This window comes from Hypomesus transpacificus, chromosome 9 (genome assembly GCF_021917145.1).
Source record: "Hypomesus transpacificus isolate Combined female chromosome 9, fHypTra1, whole genome shotgun sequence".
Taxonomy (NCBI): domain Eukaryota; kingdom Metazoa; phylum Chordata; class Actinopteri; order Osmeriformes; family Osmeridae; genus Hypomesus; species Hypomesus transpacificus.
Window position 1 is genome coordinate 13632852 of NC_061068.1, and position 17597 is coordinate 13650448.

At 42.0% G+C, this 17597-nt stretch overlaps 1 protein-coding gene across 1 annotated transcript; it reads left to right on the forward strand.

The window, feature by feature from the left end:
• The first annotated feature begins 1004 nt into the window (after positions 1-1004).
• On the forward strand, positions 1005-17267 carry LOC124471340 (zinc finger protein OZF-like). The gene is made up of 2 exons (XM_047025822.1): positions 1005-1419; positions 15869-17267. Exons 1-2 carry the CDS (start codon positions 1227-1229, stop codon positions 17083-17085), a joined length of 1410 nt encoding a protein of 469 aa, XP_046881778.1. The 5' UTR covers positions 1005-1226; the 3' UTR covers positions 17086-17267.
• Positions 17268-17597: the final 330 nt, after the last annotated feature.

Sequence of the window (17597 nt, forward strand, 5' to 3'; positions counted from 1 at the left end):
TGATGTGGGCTAATAATGTTTAAAATCACTTCAAAATAACTTTGCCACACGCATTTAATAACTGATAGGCTAAATGCTGAGATTTAAGATAAAAGGGAAAGATAACTGTTATGGCTCCCACTCCTGCCTGTAGGGTGTGTGCCCTAATCCAAGGGCTACCAAGTAGTCGGTATACAGGTTAACTCATAGGCATCCAGTTGGTTTTAGATACTTATCAGGCATCTAGACAGACAAATTAAGAGGGGCTGACTCCCCGGCTGCTTACTAGTTAACTGTCAGGAAGCCAATTGTCTTGGTAAAGTGCCTTGGTTTAAAACAGCTAATAGCTAGCTAACATTCTTCATAAAACATTTTTTATCTAGTAATTTAGGCTATATGCTTTGCAACTGAGCATGTTATATAGAGCTAGTAACAGGACAACATCTCTAAACCGCTTTGATACTGTGTCTATATTTCATTCAATGTTTATTTCAGGCGCGGCCTATACAAGAATACGTATTACATACAAGACATGAATCTCCTTATCTAAAAAATGCTTAATTAAAAACTACACATGGCCTATGTACAGTGTAGCAGTGGTAAACTGCAAAAAAATATTTTATATATCTATATCCACCACAGCAGATGGCGCTAGGTTCGAAGAGGCCAGTGAACTCATCACTGGAACAGCAAGAGTTATTTACATCAGGCAAGAAAGAATGAGCCAGAGACTATGGCTGTGTCTACTACCACGCACTTTATGAAGTAGGCTACACTGCAATACAGTGCCCTGCAAAACAGTGCACTTACATATTCAGTGCACTTTGTCGCTGATAAGTGCTGTCTCAAATGGAACACTGCTAGTTAAACACTTGGTGGAAGTTACGGACGCAAATCTGCTCGCCACACCCGCAAAACCTGGTAAAATGAACGCGCTTCTCCACTTAGTGGAAAAAGCTGCCGAAAGGGCCCCTCCTTTTCCGCTACGTAGCCAAGATGGCGCCCGTTTATGGCGAGTAGTGTCCATCGTTGTAGACTGTTTTTTTGGACAGTTTGCAGTGCGCCATCCTGGTACTTTCAGTGCACTGAATTATTCTGGTTTTGTGAGTGAAGCGCCCTAAGCACTGAAAGTCAGTGCTCGAAGTGCACAAGTGCGCGGTAGTAGACACAGCCATTCTCTGAATGAGCCTTGCAACTTACTTCCTCGAGTTACAGTTTTGTAAACGTTGCGATTTTTCAGCACCAGAATGTCTAAACTAGGTGTGTTCAGAGATTTGATCACTCAACGATTGACAGCGGCAGCTTTGGAGATATTCGCAGCCGCTGAAAAATCGTTTGCCGAGTTTGAAGAGGAGATTAATCATTCAAAGGAGGAGAGTGCGAGACTGCAGCGGTTGTTGGACATTGTTACTCAACCTGAAATCAAGCTTCACCGAACAGGTTCGATATTAATAACTATAGTTGATTATAATCCGGTGTGTTTATATTCATGATATCTTATTTGATGTTGCACGGTCAGAAAATGAGCATGTAGACCTTTTCGGAACGTAAACAATAACAAATCAGTTTAGAACGTAAGACCCTGAACTACATCCGGCTAGCGCGTTTCCTACATTAGTCGCTAGCTACTTTACCATCGAGTTAACATGACTAGCGCATATTGCATAACTGGCTGTGAATAGCAGCGATACATCGAATAGTGTCCTTTAACCGACCCACTGGATCAGAACGTTATTTATTTTAGGCTATAATTTATTTTAGGCTGATCTGAAATTGAGGGCCTACCAGTACATAGACGTAGGGAGGACAAACCCGTTTGAGTGTTTTTCCCTGAAATACGTTTTATTACTTATTCCTGGGGAAATTATGGAATTAAATGACATATTCACGATACTAAAATACCTGTGAACAATAATATCAACAATATTTGCTAAATGTAGACGTTTTTAAAGGTTTTTAATTTTACCTCGAAGCTACTTCCAGTAGTTTGTGAAAATGAGGATAGTTTTACGAAAGCGATTTTGGATGTAAACTACTTTAACATGTGAGCTGATTAGCGAGTATGAGTGAGATATGTATACAGTTACATTAACAAACCTCTTGCTTGTGAAGTATTTCGTCTTAATACGATGGGAACACATCACATTAACAATTCTAAAATGCTTGACACACCAAATGTACTCTTTTTTTTGTCAAGCGTCCCTGAAGCTCAGATTCCGAGTCGAGTGGTATGAAGCTATTTCGTTGCAGTGAATGGGTGCAGGCTAGCCTGACGTTGTCGTACTCATAATTCTAGTCAGAATATGAGTCTGAAAACTCTCCGTTGGGCTGTGACTATTGGCGTGTTTCAACCGAACTCGTAAAACAAATGCCTCTTCGCTCAATTGGATAGACCTACAACCAATCAGAGCAACGTAATATGTTGTTTGTTGAAAACGAATTCAACCCAAGCGCTCTTTCCTGACGTTGTTGATTACGTTACTGTTGATCATCTGTCCATCAACGTATAAAGCCCGCCCTGGCAATTTCATTGGTCCATCCCCATTCTGGTTTTCTGTAGTTGTCCCCAGAGCCATAGAAAAAGAGAGTTGCGACACGCTTTGATCTCGCCGACACGTGATCACGTGGTTCATGTAGCTCGCTGTAGTTCCAAAAAGCCCCACTGCTGTCAACTTTTTTGAATGGTTTTCAATGGAGCTGGCCAACGGAAGTCGCTTTCTCAGGCAAATTACGAATGAAACAGGCTCAGTTGAAGAAATCCGATATTCTGGCTATCTTCAGCTGACTCTTATCTACATTAGGCAGTCCTCGCTGACGTTTTTGGTGAAAAATGGAGTGAACTACAACATTGTGAACACTCACTGCCAGTGAAACGCAGGAAAAAAGCTAGAGCTTTTTTGTCACGTGGTTCCGGTAGCTCGCTGTAGTTAAATGAAAACCCACTGCTGTCAACGTGTTTGAATGGTTTTCGGCGGGACCGACAGCAGCACCATCTCGATTCACGGATATTTTCGGTATATTAACACAATATCAATTGGTTACTGGTGTGTTGTATCATGTATGTATGCTACTTTATTAACATGTATGTATAACATTAACTTATAATGCATAACGCAATATTGTGAAGCAGAGCTGGAAATGGCTATGCTAGCCTATATTGTTCCACTTAACGTTTAACCTTCGACTGTTGAAGTAAATGGGATTTGTTCAACTTTTTTTTTCTTCATCAGCCCACTTACAATGTACCACATTAACAACACGTTTGTACTTGATGCAAGTTGAATCTAACCATGATCACCGGCAACTGTTCAATAGAAAAAAATTGAACAGAATATACAAGGCAACCAACTGCAATTCAATAAAACATTTTATTGTACAATATGTCCAGTGTTCTTCCACTCCTTTTGTTTGTAGTGAGCAGGTGATCTTAATGTCTGCTTTTCACAAAACTTAGACCGCAGTAGTAGATGCATCTAGTTGAGCTAACTAACTAGCTACTATAGCTATTGAGTGGACCTGAAATTCCTGCCGAGCGTTGCTGGACGATAGCGGACCCAAGGCTTTAATCTGCAATTCATTGTTGCTAGATATAATCAGATGTACTATAGGCTAATAAGAGCGTATTCTGTAAACTGTGTATGCCAAAGAACACCAATAACTAGAACTAATTTGACAGACTATAAACCAACGAACTTCTGGTTGATACACATGCTCTTTAGCTAGCTACAGTAAAAGTGTTGCATAGCTCTACTATAGTCTAGCGCAAACTGCATTTAGAATCTAACAAGCTATAATCTAACAAGCCATAATCTTACAATACATTTTCTCTACAGCTGGCTATATGAAATACTACTAATAACAATTGATATGTGGTGGTTGAAATATGAAAAAATTCAGGATTTTCATCAATTTACCAGCTCACTTGCTTCAGACCCCATAAGCCATATATGGCTCTAACAGCTCTAACTGCATTTAGAATCTAACAAGCTATAATCTTACGAAAATGTTTATCTTAAGTTGGCCATATGAAATACTACTCATAACAATTGATATGTGGTGGTTGAAATATGAAAAAATGCATGATTTTCATCAATTTACCAGCTAACTTACTTCGTAGACACTGAAAATGAATGGGGTTCAACGGTGGAAAATACAATGTTTGGAACTATAGGTTGCATGAGACACGCTTAACTTCCGCATTCCTCGATAACAATGGGAGTCTATGGAAGTGTCGCAACTCTCTTTTTCTATGGCTCTGGTTGTCCCCAATACGAGACCCTCCAGACCAGTGTTGCCAGGTCCGCGGTTTTCCCGCGGAATTGGGCTTCTTTTGAAGTGTTGACGCGGGTTGATTTTTTTGTCCGCTGGTTCAGGTAGACCTATTTTGCATGCAAATTACATTAAAGTCTTGAAATAAAAATTTGTATTTTAAATGAAATAATTTATTTATGCCCAAATCCTACCAAACTGACTCCAGATCAGCACATAAACACATGGACATGGGGCACGCACACATGCACACATGCAAGTTCAAGTTCAAGTCTTTTATTTGTCAGGTGCACAGAGCAACACAAGGTTAGACTGGGCACTGAAATTCTTAAGACAAGACAACGCAAGCACTTGGCATAACATAACATATAAGTACACAGAACAAATTTACATCTATGCTGAGCTTAGATAAGTGAACTTCCTAAATATACAGATAGCAATAAATAAACGACTATACTAACCCTAACACTAAAACTTCCTAAATTACAGATAACAATAAATAGTACGCTATACTAACCCTAATACACAAAAAAAAAAAAAAACCTGTTACAACCCTATAAACTAATCTAACCTAAATGGAGTACAGTGCAGTAGTGCAAATTTACAGATCAGTGACTATGTCAATGACCAAACAGGAGCCTGGTGGCGAGGTACAGTAGTGCAATGTTACTGAAAGAGCAACCAGTAGCTGAAAGTGACAGTGTATAAGTGACTAGTGTGCAGTAAAAATGTCCATATCAGTGTCCATTGAGAAGCCTGATGACCCTTGGGTAGAAACTGTTGTCCAGTCTGCGTGTGCGCGACCGGATGCTGCGGTAACGCCTGCCAGAAGGCAACGGGGAATAATAATGCACACACGCACTGTGCACGCACACATGCACACACGCACCTGCTCCAGACTCAACTTCCCGACCAGATTTTTTTGTGGGCGGGGAGAAGTTGGGCTGGCAGCCAGGCTAGGTGCAGGCACTCTTCGGACTTAAACTCAAATATCTCAAAAGTCCCAACAGGAAAATGTTAGCGGTTTCACAATCCTGTAGAGGAAATGTTCCTGAACAGATTGACATCAAGTTAAGGTTGTGGCATTAAAGTTCAGGTTAGTAGCCAAGGGTGTAAAGACCACTCGGCTAATAGGGGTTATGCGGAGCGCTCAGCGTTCGAACCGGAAAACAGATGTAATCGTTTCCGCTTCTCACTTCTGTACACATCTGCAGCGCTAGGTGATCCAAATAACTTATATTGACAGGGAATTTCAAGGATTTTATAAGTTGTATTACTCTCTACATTAGGCTAAGTGTGACAGGAAAGTGATGAGTTCATATAACGTTATAATAGCCTAACGTTAGACCGTTTCCAGGAGGTAGCACTAACACTAGCTCTACACATTAACTACAACGTTACAGTAGGCTACATAGCTACACAACTAGTGCTAAGTTATCAATGAAATATATGAATTCAGCAAATTAATTTAAGAAGCTCATATTAGAGCTCTAAGCTAATTTAGTGTCATATCCATATCATTATTCTGGTTTCTATAGCTAGGACCTATCGTTCCTAGAAGGATTACGTTAACTAGCCTACTACTAGGCCAAAAAAAAGCATTAAAGTTAGCAGGTGTATAAGATTACGCTACCGACAAAATTGACCTGTAAATAAATACTGTCACACTGGTAGTTGTTGCAGTTGATTGCCAAACACTGCATTCTTTGAGTCCACTTGGACTTCTACAGGTACAGTCTTCGTTTGACTGTTTTAATCGTCTGCGAGCAAAAAAAAAGGCTACTCCCCAGGGTACTCGGGGCTCTGGAAGTCCGTTTGGCAATCCTGTGTACATGGGAACTTGTAATTAAGGGTAGCTCCTTAAACACCAGCTATAGTAGGTGGCCTTTACTACGCTGTGTTTACCTCAAAAGCGGCCGGCCAGAAGTAGTAGAAGAATGTTGCGCATAACCCCTATTACAGTGTTAAAACGCCAGTGCCACATTCAGGACGGTATTCACACAGGCATTGGCTCAATCCTAGTTTTTGGGCCTACTAGCTTGCATGTTTTTAGATGTTTATCTGCTACAAATGAATGAGTTGTCTAAAAAATGAGTTGGAACAAAATACCACTTTTAAGTGTGCCCTTTGCGCCCCTCCCCCCGCCTGTCACAGGGCCAGGCTGCTGCTGTAACTTGCTAGCCAACCTTTATTGAGGGGACTGTTTGAACGCGCTGCTCTGTCCATATTTTGTTACTGAAGCAGGGAGAGGAATGCTCGTGGCAAGCTAACTAGCTGGGTAGAGCGATGGGGAGTTTGTTAGCACTCAAAATGTAGCCCTAAAACAGGGGCACTCCTAGGACATAAGCCCGATTATAAAACAAATCCCCCAGCTGGGAAATGTTCGCGGTTTTCACAGTCCTGTAGATGAGACCTTCATGAACACAATGACATCAACTTAAGGCTGTGGCATTGAAGTTCAGGTTAGTAGGCAATGGCTCAAAGTACTCTCAGCCAATTACAGACCTCTTACAGTGCGTGTCCACTGCAGCGACGCAAATCGCTTGCCATCGCTCGCCTTCCCACAGTTCACCACGCTCGGGGGCGTTTCAAACAAATTAATGCAGAATGTAGTTCTCTAAAGTCACTGTTGTAGTTGTCATGGCCAAGTGTGTGTAGCCGGTTTGTGGTGAAACTCACTCCTCAAGTATGTAAAAGGCCACCCGCGTCAACAAATTGCTAGCTTTTCGTTGGCATAGTTGGTAGTGGTGGCGCTTGGGAAGTCAGAGGTGGTGAGTTTGACTCCCGTTCGGAGCGGACAGTGGCTCGTATACCTCTGACGGAACTTGCAATACCACGTCTGTTACAGTGGTGCCGTGACCCGGATCGCAAGGTTAGCATCAGCTAGCCGACCGGAGTGAGTTTGAGGGGTGAATGTAGCCGGTGTGTGGTGAAACTCACTCTTTAAGTATGTAACAGGCCACCCGCGTCAACGAATTGCTAGCTTTTCGTTGGCGTAGTTGGTAGTGGTGGCGCTTGGGAAGTCAGAGGGGGTGAGTTCGACTCCCGCTTGGAGCGGACAGTGGCTCGTATACCTCTGACGGAACTTGCAATACCACGTCTGTTACATGTGCAGACTTGGGTTTACGTAGTCATAACATCGATCAAAATACAACTTGTATACAAAATACAAAACTGTTTAATAGACATACACGTTGACATGTGTAAAAAACGTTTTATTATATTCCTCAGTCTCTGCTAATCTGTCGATACGATAGGGAGTTCCAGCCGGGATAGCTAGTTAGTTACCACAGAACGTAAGTTTTGTAATGTGACTAAACTGAATTTGAAAGTACAAGCACCAACAACTTCGGCAACCTTGGGCCATGCATCGTTTTTTTGCACACAAATGATTAGTTTCTCCTCCACCAGATGTTTACCATGGTTGCCACGTTACGAGAAACAAGAAAACACTCCGATTGGCCATCGCTAGCGAAAATCGCTCCTCATTTGCATAAAGTTGAGAAAATCTCAACTCTGTCACGTCGCTACCCACAATGCACCACGCAACCGATTCGCCTGGCTCCATAGAAAATGAATGGAAAACATGTTGTCGCTCGCATCGAGTCGCTGTAGTGGACACGCACTGTTAATATGGGAAAACCTCTGTGCCACATACAGGATGGTATTCACACAGGGATTTGCTCTATTTTGAGTGACAGGTTGATTCACTAATTGAAAAACCCATCTGGGAATTGTGATTTTTGTAAGGGGAGTGCCGAGATTTTACTGTCGCCGTTTGGCTTCCTAACCAGCAGTAAAATTCCCAGTTTTTCTAAACCGCGTCGCGTACAGTATTAGTGAGCTACACTGGTATAAAACTACAGGTATATAAGGACAATTGTACCCATGAATTGTTTACTAGTAATATAATGTCATAATAAATCATAAAAGGTTCATCGATATGTGAGGCATGTTTATTATTTTAACGATTGAAAACGGATGTATCACAGACCGCTATCGTATATTTCGCTCAACAGAGGCTAATTATGCTAACGCCTCAGTCAACAAGCGAAAATTTACTACTGTTTTTGAAAGCAAATGTACTGATAATATCAGCGTACATCGTACTGTACATTAAATATCACAATTGTGTTTTTTATCACAATATTAAAAGAGCAATAAGTTCAGTTTGGCATTTGTTGACGCTTGGAACTCTCCGTTGTGATTACATTGAGAGCAGAACGTTTGTCCTCCCTGCCTAGAGTTTTACTAGTAACTTTTCACTATATACTAGTACCTATTTTTTAGTTACTAGTAACTAATCGGACTGAACTGAACTAATCCAATAGTTACTAGTATCTATTCCCGTTTTATTAGTAACTTTCATTAGATACTAGTACCTATTCTTTAGTTACTACTAGTAACTAATCCAATAGTCAGGGGCTGTTTTAGGCACGGGCAGACCGGGCAGCTGCCCTGGGCGGCATTTTTTCATGTCACATGGGGGGCGCACGAGCATAAAAAAATAAAGAAATCTCTGCGTGGTTTTCTCTTATCTATCATTTCAGTTTGTGGGGAATTGGCATATTGGCTCCCCTTCAGGCCGCTGCAGGCAGCCCTGCTTGCTGAGATTGTGCCGTGCAGCATTTTCCTTCGTTTGCCGCCGCCAGGTAGTAGCGGTGCTCGTTTCGTCGGCTGTCGGGGGGCGGCCAACGGGGTAGGGGGCGGCACAAGATTTCTTCCTCCCGGGGGGGGGGGGGGGGGGGGGGGGGGGGTGTAGCAAGATGGCCGCCATGTAGCAAGATGGCCGCCATGGGTTAGGGTTAGGATGGCCGCCATGTGCGGACGTTCGACTCCGTTGTCCGGCAACGCGGACGAGACATCTAGTGTTTATATATATCTATGGTCGCCGCCACCTGTGTAGCCGAGCTGTGCCTGAGTGAGTCATAGATAGCTAGCAGCAGCACTAAAGACGAATATGGCGAGTGGTGGCGACACACACAAGCTAGAGGACCCGCCGACTTCGGTTTCCCAGTCACTTAACGCTACTCTCGTACAGGCTATAGAGTAGTAGTGGATAGGACAAGGACTTCGTGAGGAGGTATTTTATGTACTTAATAAATAAGAGATGCTGTTTTTTCAGTTGTATAACTCTTATTTCGTTTACAAGTTACATATGGAGTCTGGAGATTATGTGGGGTACTTACTATTTACTACTTTACACACTTCATACTGTTGCAGCTAGCTCAGGGGAGAGACTGGAACTGATAGGAGACATACACAATAAAAAAAAATTGGCTTCAAGTTCTCGGTGCTCCAGACAGTTTTTTGAGACAGTGCGAGAATGTTTTACTGGTACTCGCGCATGTGCGACCTACAAATTTGGAATGTATTGGGTGTGCACAAAATCAGCACACGTAAGCAACGACTCATCTGGATAAGAGCATCTGCTAAATAAATGACTGATGCACGTTCTAGTAAGAAAGCGATATCAGCAAGCCCTCAGCCTTAGTACCGCAGCTAAAAGTCTAGAAAAGTTAGGCTATTTTTCGCTATACCTAGACTACGAACATGTCTTAATACTTATTTATCACTAACGTTGCTGCTACTGTATCCCTGCCTGTGTTTGCGCTGTTGCTCCTCAAGTAGCCTATCGTATCGTGGTGTAGGAGGATTGATCGACAAGCGCATCATACATTTAAAGGAGACATGAAATGCTGTTTTTGGATGCTTTTATATAGGCCTTAGTGGTCCCCTAATACTGTATCTTATTTTATATCTTATAAGTCTCTTTCCCGAAATTCAGCCATGGTGCAGAATTATTAGCCTGACGTTGTCATACTCATAATTCTAGTCAGAATATGAGTCTGAGAACTCTCCGTTGGGCTTTGACTACGAGGCGTGTTTCAAACGAGCCTGGAAAACAAATGCCTCTTCGCTCAATTGGATAGATCTACAACCAATCAGAGCAACAGAGTTTAAACAGAAATTAAACTTTTACCGATTCCCGTAGGAAGGACGGCAAAAACATATTTTCCATCGACAAATGCCTTGATTGCGTCTCTCTGTTACTCTTTCAAAATTAATGCGCTGTCGATGTCTTCTAAAACAGCCTCGATGGCAGAATCATAACATCCCAGATCTCCACCGGTAGCCATGTTTGTTCAAAACAAATTCAACTTAAGCGCTCTTTTGTGTCGTGGGTGATTACGTTACTGTTGATCATCCGTTCATCATCGTATAAAGCCCGCCCTGGCAATTTCATTGGTTCGCCCAGATTCTGGTTTTCTGTTGTTGGTCCCCAATACGAGACCCTCCAGACCCAACTTCCCGACCAAATTTTTTTTGGGGCGGGGAGAAGTTGGGCTGGCAGCCAGGCTACAGAATTATAGCCACTACGAGTTGTCCCACAATGAGCTTTCCTCAGAACGCGCTGTTTTGGTGTCTGTAGCTTTAAATGCTAATGAGGAGGAGAGGGGCGGCAACATGCGCTAATGTTTACAACGGATGTATCGCAATGCCTCGTAGCCCTCGTTGCTGTAAGATGCCTCAAATTTAGTCATTCTCATCTGATCACCCTGGTTTGCAGAGGTGCACACTCAGTCATTTCAATGAAGAGAAAGGCGGATATCGCGCACCATAACACCAACAGCAGAATGGTTATCCAAATAACAAAGAAGTGTACAACACTGGCGTTACAGCGTTTGTATTCACACACGCACTTGATGCCTTCTACCTTTAAATTAGCGACAATAACTCAGCTAGCTCGTAGCCCCGTTGCTGTAATATGCCTCAAATTTGCCTATTCTCATCTGATCACCCTGGTTTGCAGAGGTGCACACTCATAAATAATTTCAATGAGGAGAAAGGCGGATATCGCCTGTGCCATAACACCAACAGCATAACGGTTATCCAAATAACTAAAGTGTACAACACTGGCGTTACAGCATTTGTATTCACACACATACTTGATGCCATCTATCTTTACATTAGCAACAGTAACTCAGCTGTTAGCTGCAGAGCTAGCTGATATAGCGTTAGTTAGCTTACTTGTCCAAGGTTTGTAGCTTGACCAAGGAAAGTTAGTAATGATCCAGAATTTTATTTCAGCAAGGCCAGTTTTGTATTGGCTCAAGTTGAGGAAACAGTAGAGGCTGAAATGTGAAATACTTTTGTTTTGACTTGCACATCCAAGCACTAAGCAACTGTTATGCTTCGTTTGTTTGCCTCGCCATGATGTGTCTCCAGGAAAAACCGTTATTGCACTCGCCCTTGCACAGTGGCAGCTCAGTTTCTCATGGGTGGGCCAGATGATCTGAGCGGGCAAAACAGAGAGAGTGGAGGTAACCTTCCTCCTATCTACGTCACTAGGAGGAGATTTTCAAACAGAGCAATTGAGCCTTCATTTTGTCAAAGGCGGAGAAGAACACGCAGGGCTTGGTTTACACTTATTGAAAATTCTAGCCACTGGGGGACCAAAGGCAGGCTAGGGGAACTTATATTAATGTTAAATAACCTCATGAAATAAAGTTTTCATGTCATGTCTCCTTAAGACATTTAGCTAAGACTTGCATGTACAGTAGTTAGTCTGGAGCCCTGCTTCTGCATTTTTGTTTAGCTTTTTCCCCCATTGTACTGAACTCGTACGGAACCGTGATATATGAACCGAACCGTGACTTAAGTGTACCGTTCCACCCCTACTAGTTACACCTTCCAGGGTTTTTCCTGGGTCAAAATGGGTCTTCGGTGCTCCCCCCAAAAATATATATGTATATATTCTTTTTTTTCTTTTTTCTAATCAATGTATTTATTCCCAAGTGTTTTGCACCCCCCCCCCCCCCCCCCCCCAGCAATAAAGTTATAAAGTATGTTCTAAATGGCATAAATGCTGCCAATTAATAATTAACGTAACAACTTATTGTAAATGGTAAGTATCGATTAAGGTAGGCCGCTCTGAAGCATGTACACTGCCTGCTTCATTTGATCTTGTAGCTAATATTAACAATATACCCACTTTTTATTAATTAAAACTACTTCAGCATAATAATGCTAAAATACAAACCTGAGAAAGGGCAGCAATCGCTATCAAATCAACAGACATGTGCAATTTAGCTAGCAGGGGAAGAATACAAACAATGGAAATTATTTTAATTTGCAAGAACTATAGACTTATACAATAACGGGCTTAAGAATTGACAACATAAGTTATACAACTTACAGTTCTCAAGGACGTTCACGCGCAATATCAACTGCGGTGTGAAGTCCGTGCTATTCTCCGACATGCACTCACTGCTGATATACGGACTAAACTTTTGTACAGCCTGATTTCTAATACCGTGGCGGCAGAAATGTAGCCATAGAGGAAACACTGCACTATATGTTATCATTCCAGGTTAAGAATACCAATGGAGGCTGCGTTTGAAATCGTAAATTAAACTTTTGTCAGCATTTTGAGTGGAAATGTAATAAGCATTTGTAGGCTACAGGTGTACTATTCATGCACGTCGGGCTGGCCCTCGCAGCGGAACGACAGTTTAGTTGCCGCTCTGTCCATTCGCGCACCTCACAGTTGCGTATTGATCAGACAAGAACACACGCTTATCAACTCGATTATTATTGATCAAAACAGAACGAGGGTTCGGCTGTAGCCTACTTGAAACATACTATTGAGAACATATTCGCTGACATGCATTGCACGCGTGATGAACACAGGTTTGGCGCTCGGGATTTGTCATTGGCGCTTGGGAAAACGGCTTTGGCGCACGCCAACATTTTTGTATGTAGGAAAAACCCTGCCTTCAAAGTATCTACTTTACTTGAGTTCGCAAAATATAAAAAAGTAAATACCCTGGGATTTTCTTTTGACGAGAGGCTCGTTGTCTATAGGTTGTGACTCTCATGCTGGTGTGCTGAATGGGAGTTATGTGAGTGTACAGTAGCTAGAGCTAACATCAGAGCCATAATGAGGCTCTGGCTAACATTTACTAGCTTGCACTGACAACCAGTTGGTAGCTAACGTCGTTAGCTAATGTAAGCTACTTGCCAGTAGCTAGCTAGCTAAGGTAGCTAACATTTTCACATCAGAGTACAAATGTATCTTCTCTTCCGAAAAAAATGCATTGAGTATTCTAAAATTGTCTTGATTCCCCCCCCCCCCCAAAAGATTTACGTAGTCTAAGAGGTCAAACAGTCCAACATATATTTCCGTAAAAAACAACTGCCGTGTTTCCGCATTGAGATCTGTATTACAAGAAGAACAACTCTTTCTGTACTCGCTTCATAAAAACCTTCGCCCTCAACAATACTTAAGGGTAGCATATCCATCTCGATGGACTTGCAGATCCGTTGGGTAATTTTCTCTGCCCGTTGTGCATCGCAGCTCCTCCGTGTTAACACAGAGAGCAGGATGCACCGCCACCAACCAGGGTCGGATGTACGTTCTTCAAGTGGTACATCATTTGAATTGTGGATTGAGTTGTATTTATACTCAGCTTTGCAGTGTTGGCAGTGAACAATGTCATTTTTAAGTCAAAATGGTCTCACGCTACACTTCGCCGTGACCTCTTCATGTTTACTTTTGAAATATATGGAAACTCGCCGGTAACTGAGTAGGCCTGTGGCGTTTTTCCCAAACATTGCCTTTGTGTGGTAAAATGTTTAATTGCTGCCACATAGCGAAATCCATTGCATTCCTTCAAGACTAACACTACGCAACAGAACACGCGTTAGTTTTATTGATAAACAAATAATGTCATAGACAAAATTCTTAATGATCAATTAATCGATCGTCGATTAATTATGCCCATCCCTAGTTTTTGCACTTTCTAAAGTTTTCTTTGCAATGTGAATTTGCACTGTCAGTTCTGTTTTTGAATAAAGGGTTGGAAATTAATGTTTTTTTGTTTTTTGTTGTTTTTATCCGATCGTTTAATTTGAAAAAAATATTAAAGTAATTGTTAGTTGCAGCCCTACACGACAGGAAACAAAAAAGCTGCAGACACCCAATGCAACTGCGACAATACACTTTGTGTACCACTATTAACAGAATAGTAACTTATGTGCCAGTGGAGGCACTGTCATGGACCACTGGCAACAGTACTGTACAGGTTTGGTTCTAACCGCATCTCTATTGTCGCAAGCTTACTTGAAACCAAGGGATAACCAGAATACACTGCGCAACCGGCAACATTGCGGCCAGATCGTCCAGAATCCCATAAATGTACTAAAATATATGGCTAAAATTACGACAGTCTTGTTTTGTTCTCTACACAGTCCTGTTGTACATTTGCAACCATGTTTTTTTATTGAAGCTTTTAAAAATATCTCTAGTTTGCTACGCTAACGTTACATTGCAGATTTGCACAACAGTCCTGCATTTCTTGAAAGGATTCCATGCATTTCTACAGTTTTAACTAAACTCCATTAGCAGCGAATTTCATTTGATATCAGTGCATAACACAACTTGCTTTGGGGACGTCGATAAGATGCAGTGTTTCCCACACAGACTAATTTGTGGTGGTGCGCCACAGAATTGACACCGGCCACCACATATTGCGTTTCGTAAAAAAAAAATTGTAACACTGTTTAGGCTAAAACACGCAGCGTATTCGTTCAGCTGCATTCCCTTTCCCTGCTTTCCCTCCGTCTCTCTGTCTCTCTCACATACACACACACACACACACAGTCACAACATCAGCACACGTTTGCAACGATGCATACATACGCCGTTCTAGTAAGACAGATAGCCATTTCTGCAAGCCTTCAGCATTAGTATCGTAGCTAAAGGTCTAGGAAAGTTGAGGTTACTTTTTGCTAGGTACCTACGGACATGTCTTAATCTGCTAGACATTCATTTTGGATAAATATTTAATAGTGCTGTCAGTTAAACGTGTTATTAAAGTAGTTAACGCAAACCCATTTTAACGGCGGCAATTTTTCTATCCCAAGATTAACATTCTTTTTGGTCTAGTAAACTTTTTCACATGCCTTTGGAACAACTACTGACGTTAGAAAAACGACAACACCACACCGGATGTAGCTAGACAGGAAACAAAACAGGAACGCCGCACACACTTTTTTGGGCTTGCAAGCCGGCCAAAAAGTATTAGGTTAACGTTACGTTTTGAGTGGATGGCGAGCGCGAGACGCCAAAATGGATGCCAATAAGAATGGAACGTTTACTTTTTAAAAGTTGCCAAATGGTGCCATTGACAAGACCAAAGTGATCTGTGTGTTTTGTTGTTGTTAACCGAGCTATCATCGCAGCACGTTGAGTCTGAAATACCACTCGATGGGCAAGCACACAGCTGATACGAATTCTCCGCCCCCTCGTCAAAGCCAGGCAATTGCAATGTTGTTTTCAATTTGCACTAAGCAATGCGATCCACTTTTCCATTTTGATAAGAGCATTACAAATACAAAAAATTATGGGACAAAAAGGAATTAAGTGACATTTATAATAGATGTGCGATTACCACGAGTTAACTATGACATTAATGCGATTAGTCGCGATTAAATATTTTGATCGTTTGACAGCACTAACTAATGCTAAGATCACAAGAATTGGTCTGGTTTTAGCTGTCAGACATGTTGGGTTGCATAATATCTAAGTTGATCACAAACTTCTTCTTTCCCCCAGATGTGCAGCAGCTCTCTCTCCCGGCACCCCAACAGATTAAAGAGGAACAGGAGCCCTTTACCAATCAGGAGGAAGAGCAGCTCCAAGGACTGCAGTCTGAAACTACACACTCCGTGTTCACTTCTACCAGGGTGAAACATGACTGGGAACAGGACGGCTTTTCTGAATATTCACATCTTGACCAAACTGTTGAAGTGGAGAACAGAGAAGGAGACTCTCTACCCACCAACACAACTGAGGAGCAAATCAAAGCAGACCCTGATGAACAAGACTATACAACATCAGAACCAGGCAGTGACTCTCAGCCCCTCTCTGTTGTAGCTCCAGACTGTCCTACAGCTCAGAGTTTGGAGGAAGAACATGGAGGAGAGCTGCTTATTCGAAACAGAACACAAAACCATGAGGCTCTGCCAAGGCATATGTTGCGTTACACAAGACAAACACTACATCAGTGTCTAATATGTTACAAAACCTTTAGTGTAAAGAAGGATTTGCTTTCTCATGTAAGGAGACACACAGGAAAGAAACCATATCAGTGTCAACAATGTAACAAACAGTTTAGTCAGAGTTCTAGTCTGGTTCTGCACATGAGAACACACACAGGAGAGAAACCTTATCAATGTCAAGAGTGCAGCAAACGCTTTGCTCAAAGGCAACATCTGATACAACACGCAAGTACACACACTAGAGAGAAACCTTTTCAATGTCAGGAATGTATCAAACAATTTGCTCGAAAACATTCTCTAGTTGCACACATGCAGAGACATTTATTAACACCGTTTAAATGTCAAGAATGTAACAAAATGTTCAAATTGAAGTCACAATTGGTTGTGCACATGAGGAAACACACAGGAGAGAAACCGTATCAATGTCAGGAATGTAACAAAATGTTTAGATTAAAGTCACAATTGGTTCTGCACATGAGGACACACACAGGAGAGAAACCGTATCAATGTCAGGAGTGCAGTAAACGGTTTAGTAAGAAGGGTAATCTGGCTGTGCACATGAAGTCACACACAGGGGAGAAACCTTTCCAATGTCAAGAATGTAACAAAATGTTTAAATTGAAGTCATCTTTGGTTATGCACATGAGGTCACACACAGGAGAGAAACCTTATCAATGTCAGGAGTGCAGCGAAGTCTTTGCTCGAAGTCGTTCTCTGCTTAAACACAAGACAACACACAGGAGAGAAACCGCATCAGTAACAACAATGTAACAGATATTTTGCTGGTTGGCTGAGTAGGGGTGGGCCGTATACCGGTATGAATGCTATCATGATATCCTTTCTCACGTCAGCCCTCACTGACGCAAGAAAGTAGGCCACATAACTTTATTTGTACAGCATGAAAACCTTATTATAAAATACTAAGCACTGTTATAATAAACAATAAAACAATACGGTCCTGTCTTGTTTGTTGTGGTTCTTGATATTTTTCCACTGAATATTTCCTTACGTGGCACAGCATGTGGTCGGTATGTTTGTATTCTTGAGTATACCTGATAGTGTCAGAACATATGAGCGGAAGGGAGCGGTGAGAATCTCCGCTCCCCCGCTCAAAACCGCACCAGGCCGCTCCACTCCTTATCGCTCAACGCAGATAGCATCCCGCTCCACTCGAATCGCCCTACCGCTCGCTCCTAAAAAGGGCAAAAATATGCATGTATTTCACTTTTTGATTAAACACCAGCCCAAAGATCTAAAGAGCACAAATACATGTATTTGCTACA

Excerpts from the sequence above, each read along its gene's own strand:
- LOC124471340 (XM_047025822.1), top strand. The coding sequence starts at position 1,227 with ATGTCTAAACTAGGTGTGTTCAGAGATTTGATCACTCAACGATTGACA. Across the intron at positions 1,420-15,868 it reads AATCAAGCTTCACCGAACAG|ATGTGCAGCAGCTCTCTCTC; the intron begins GTTCGATATTAA and ends TCTTTCCCCCAG.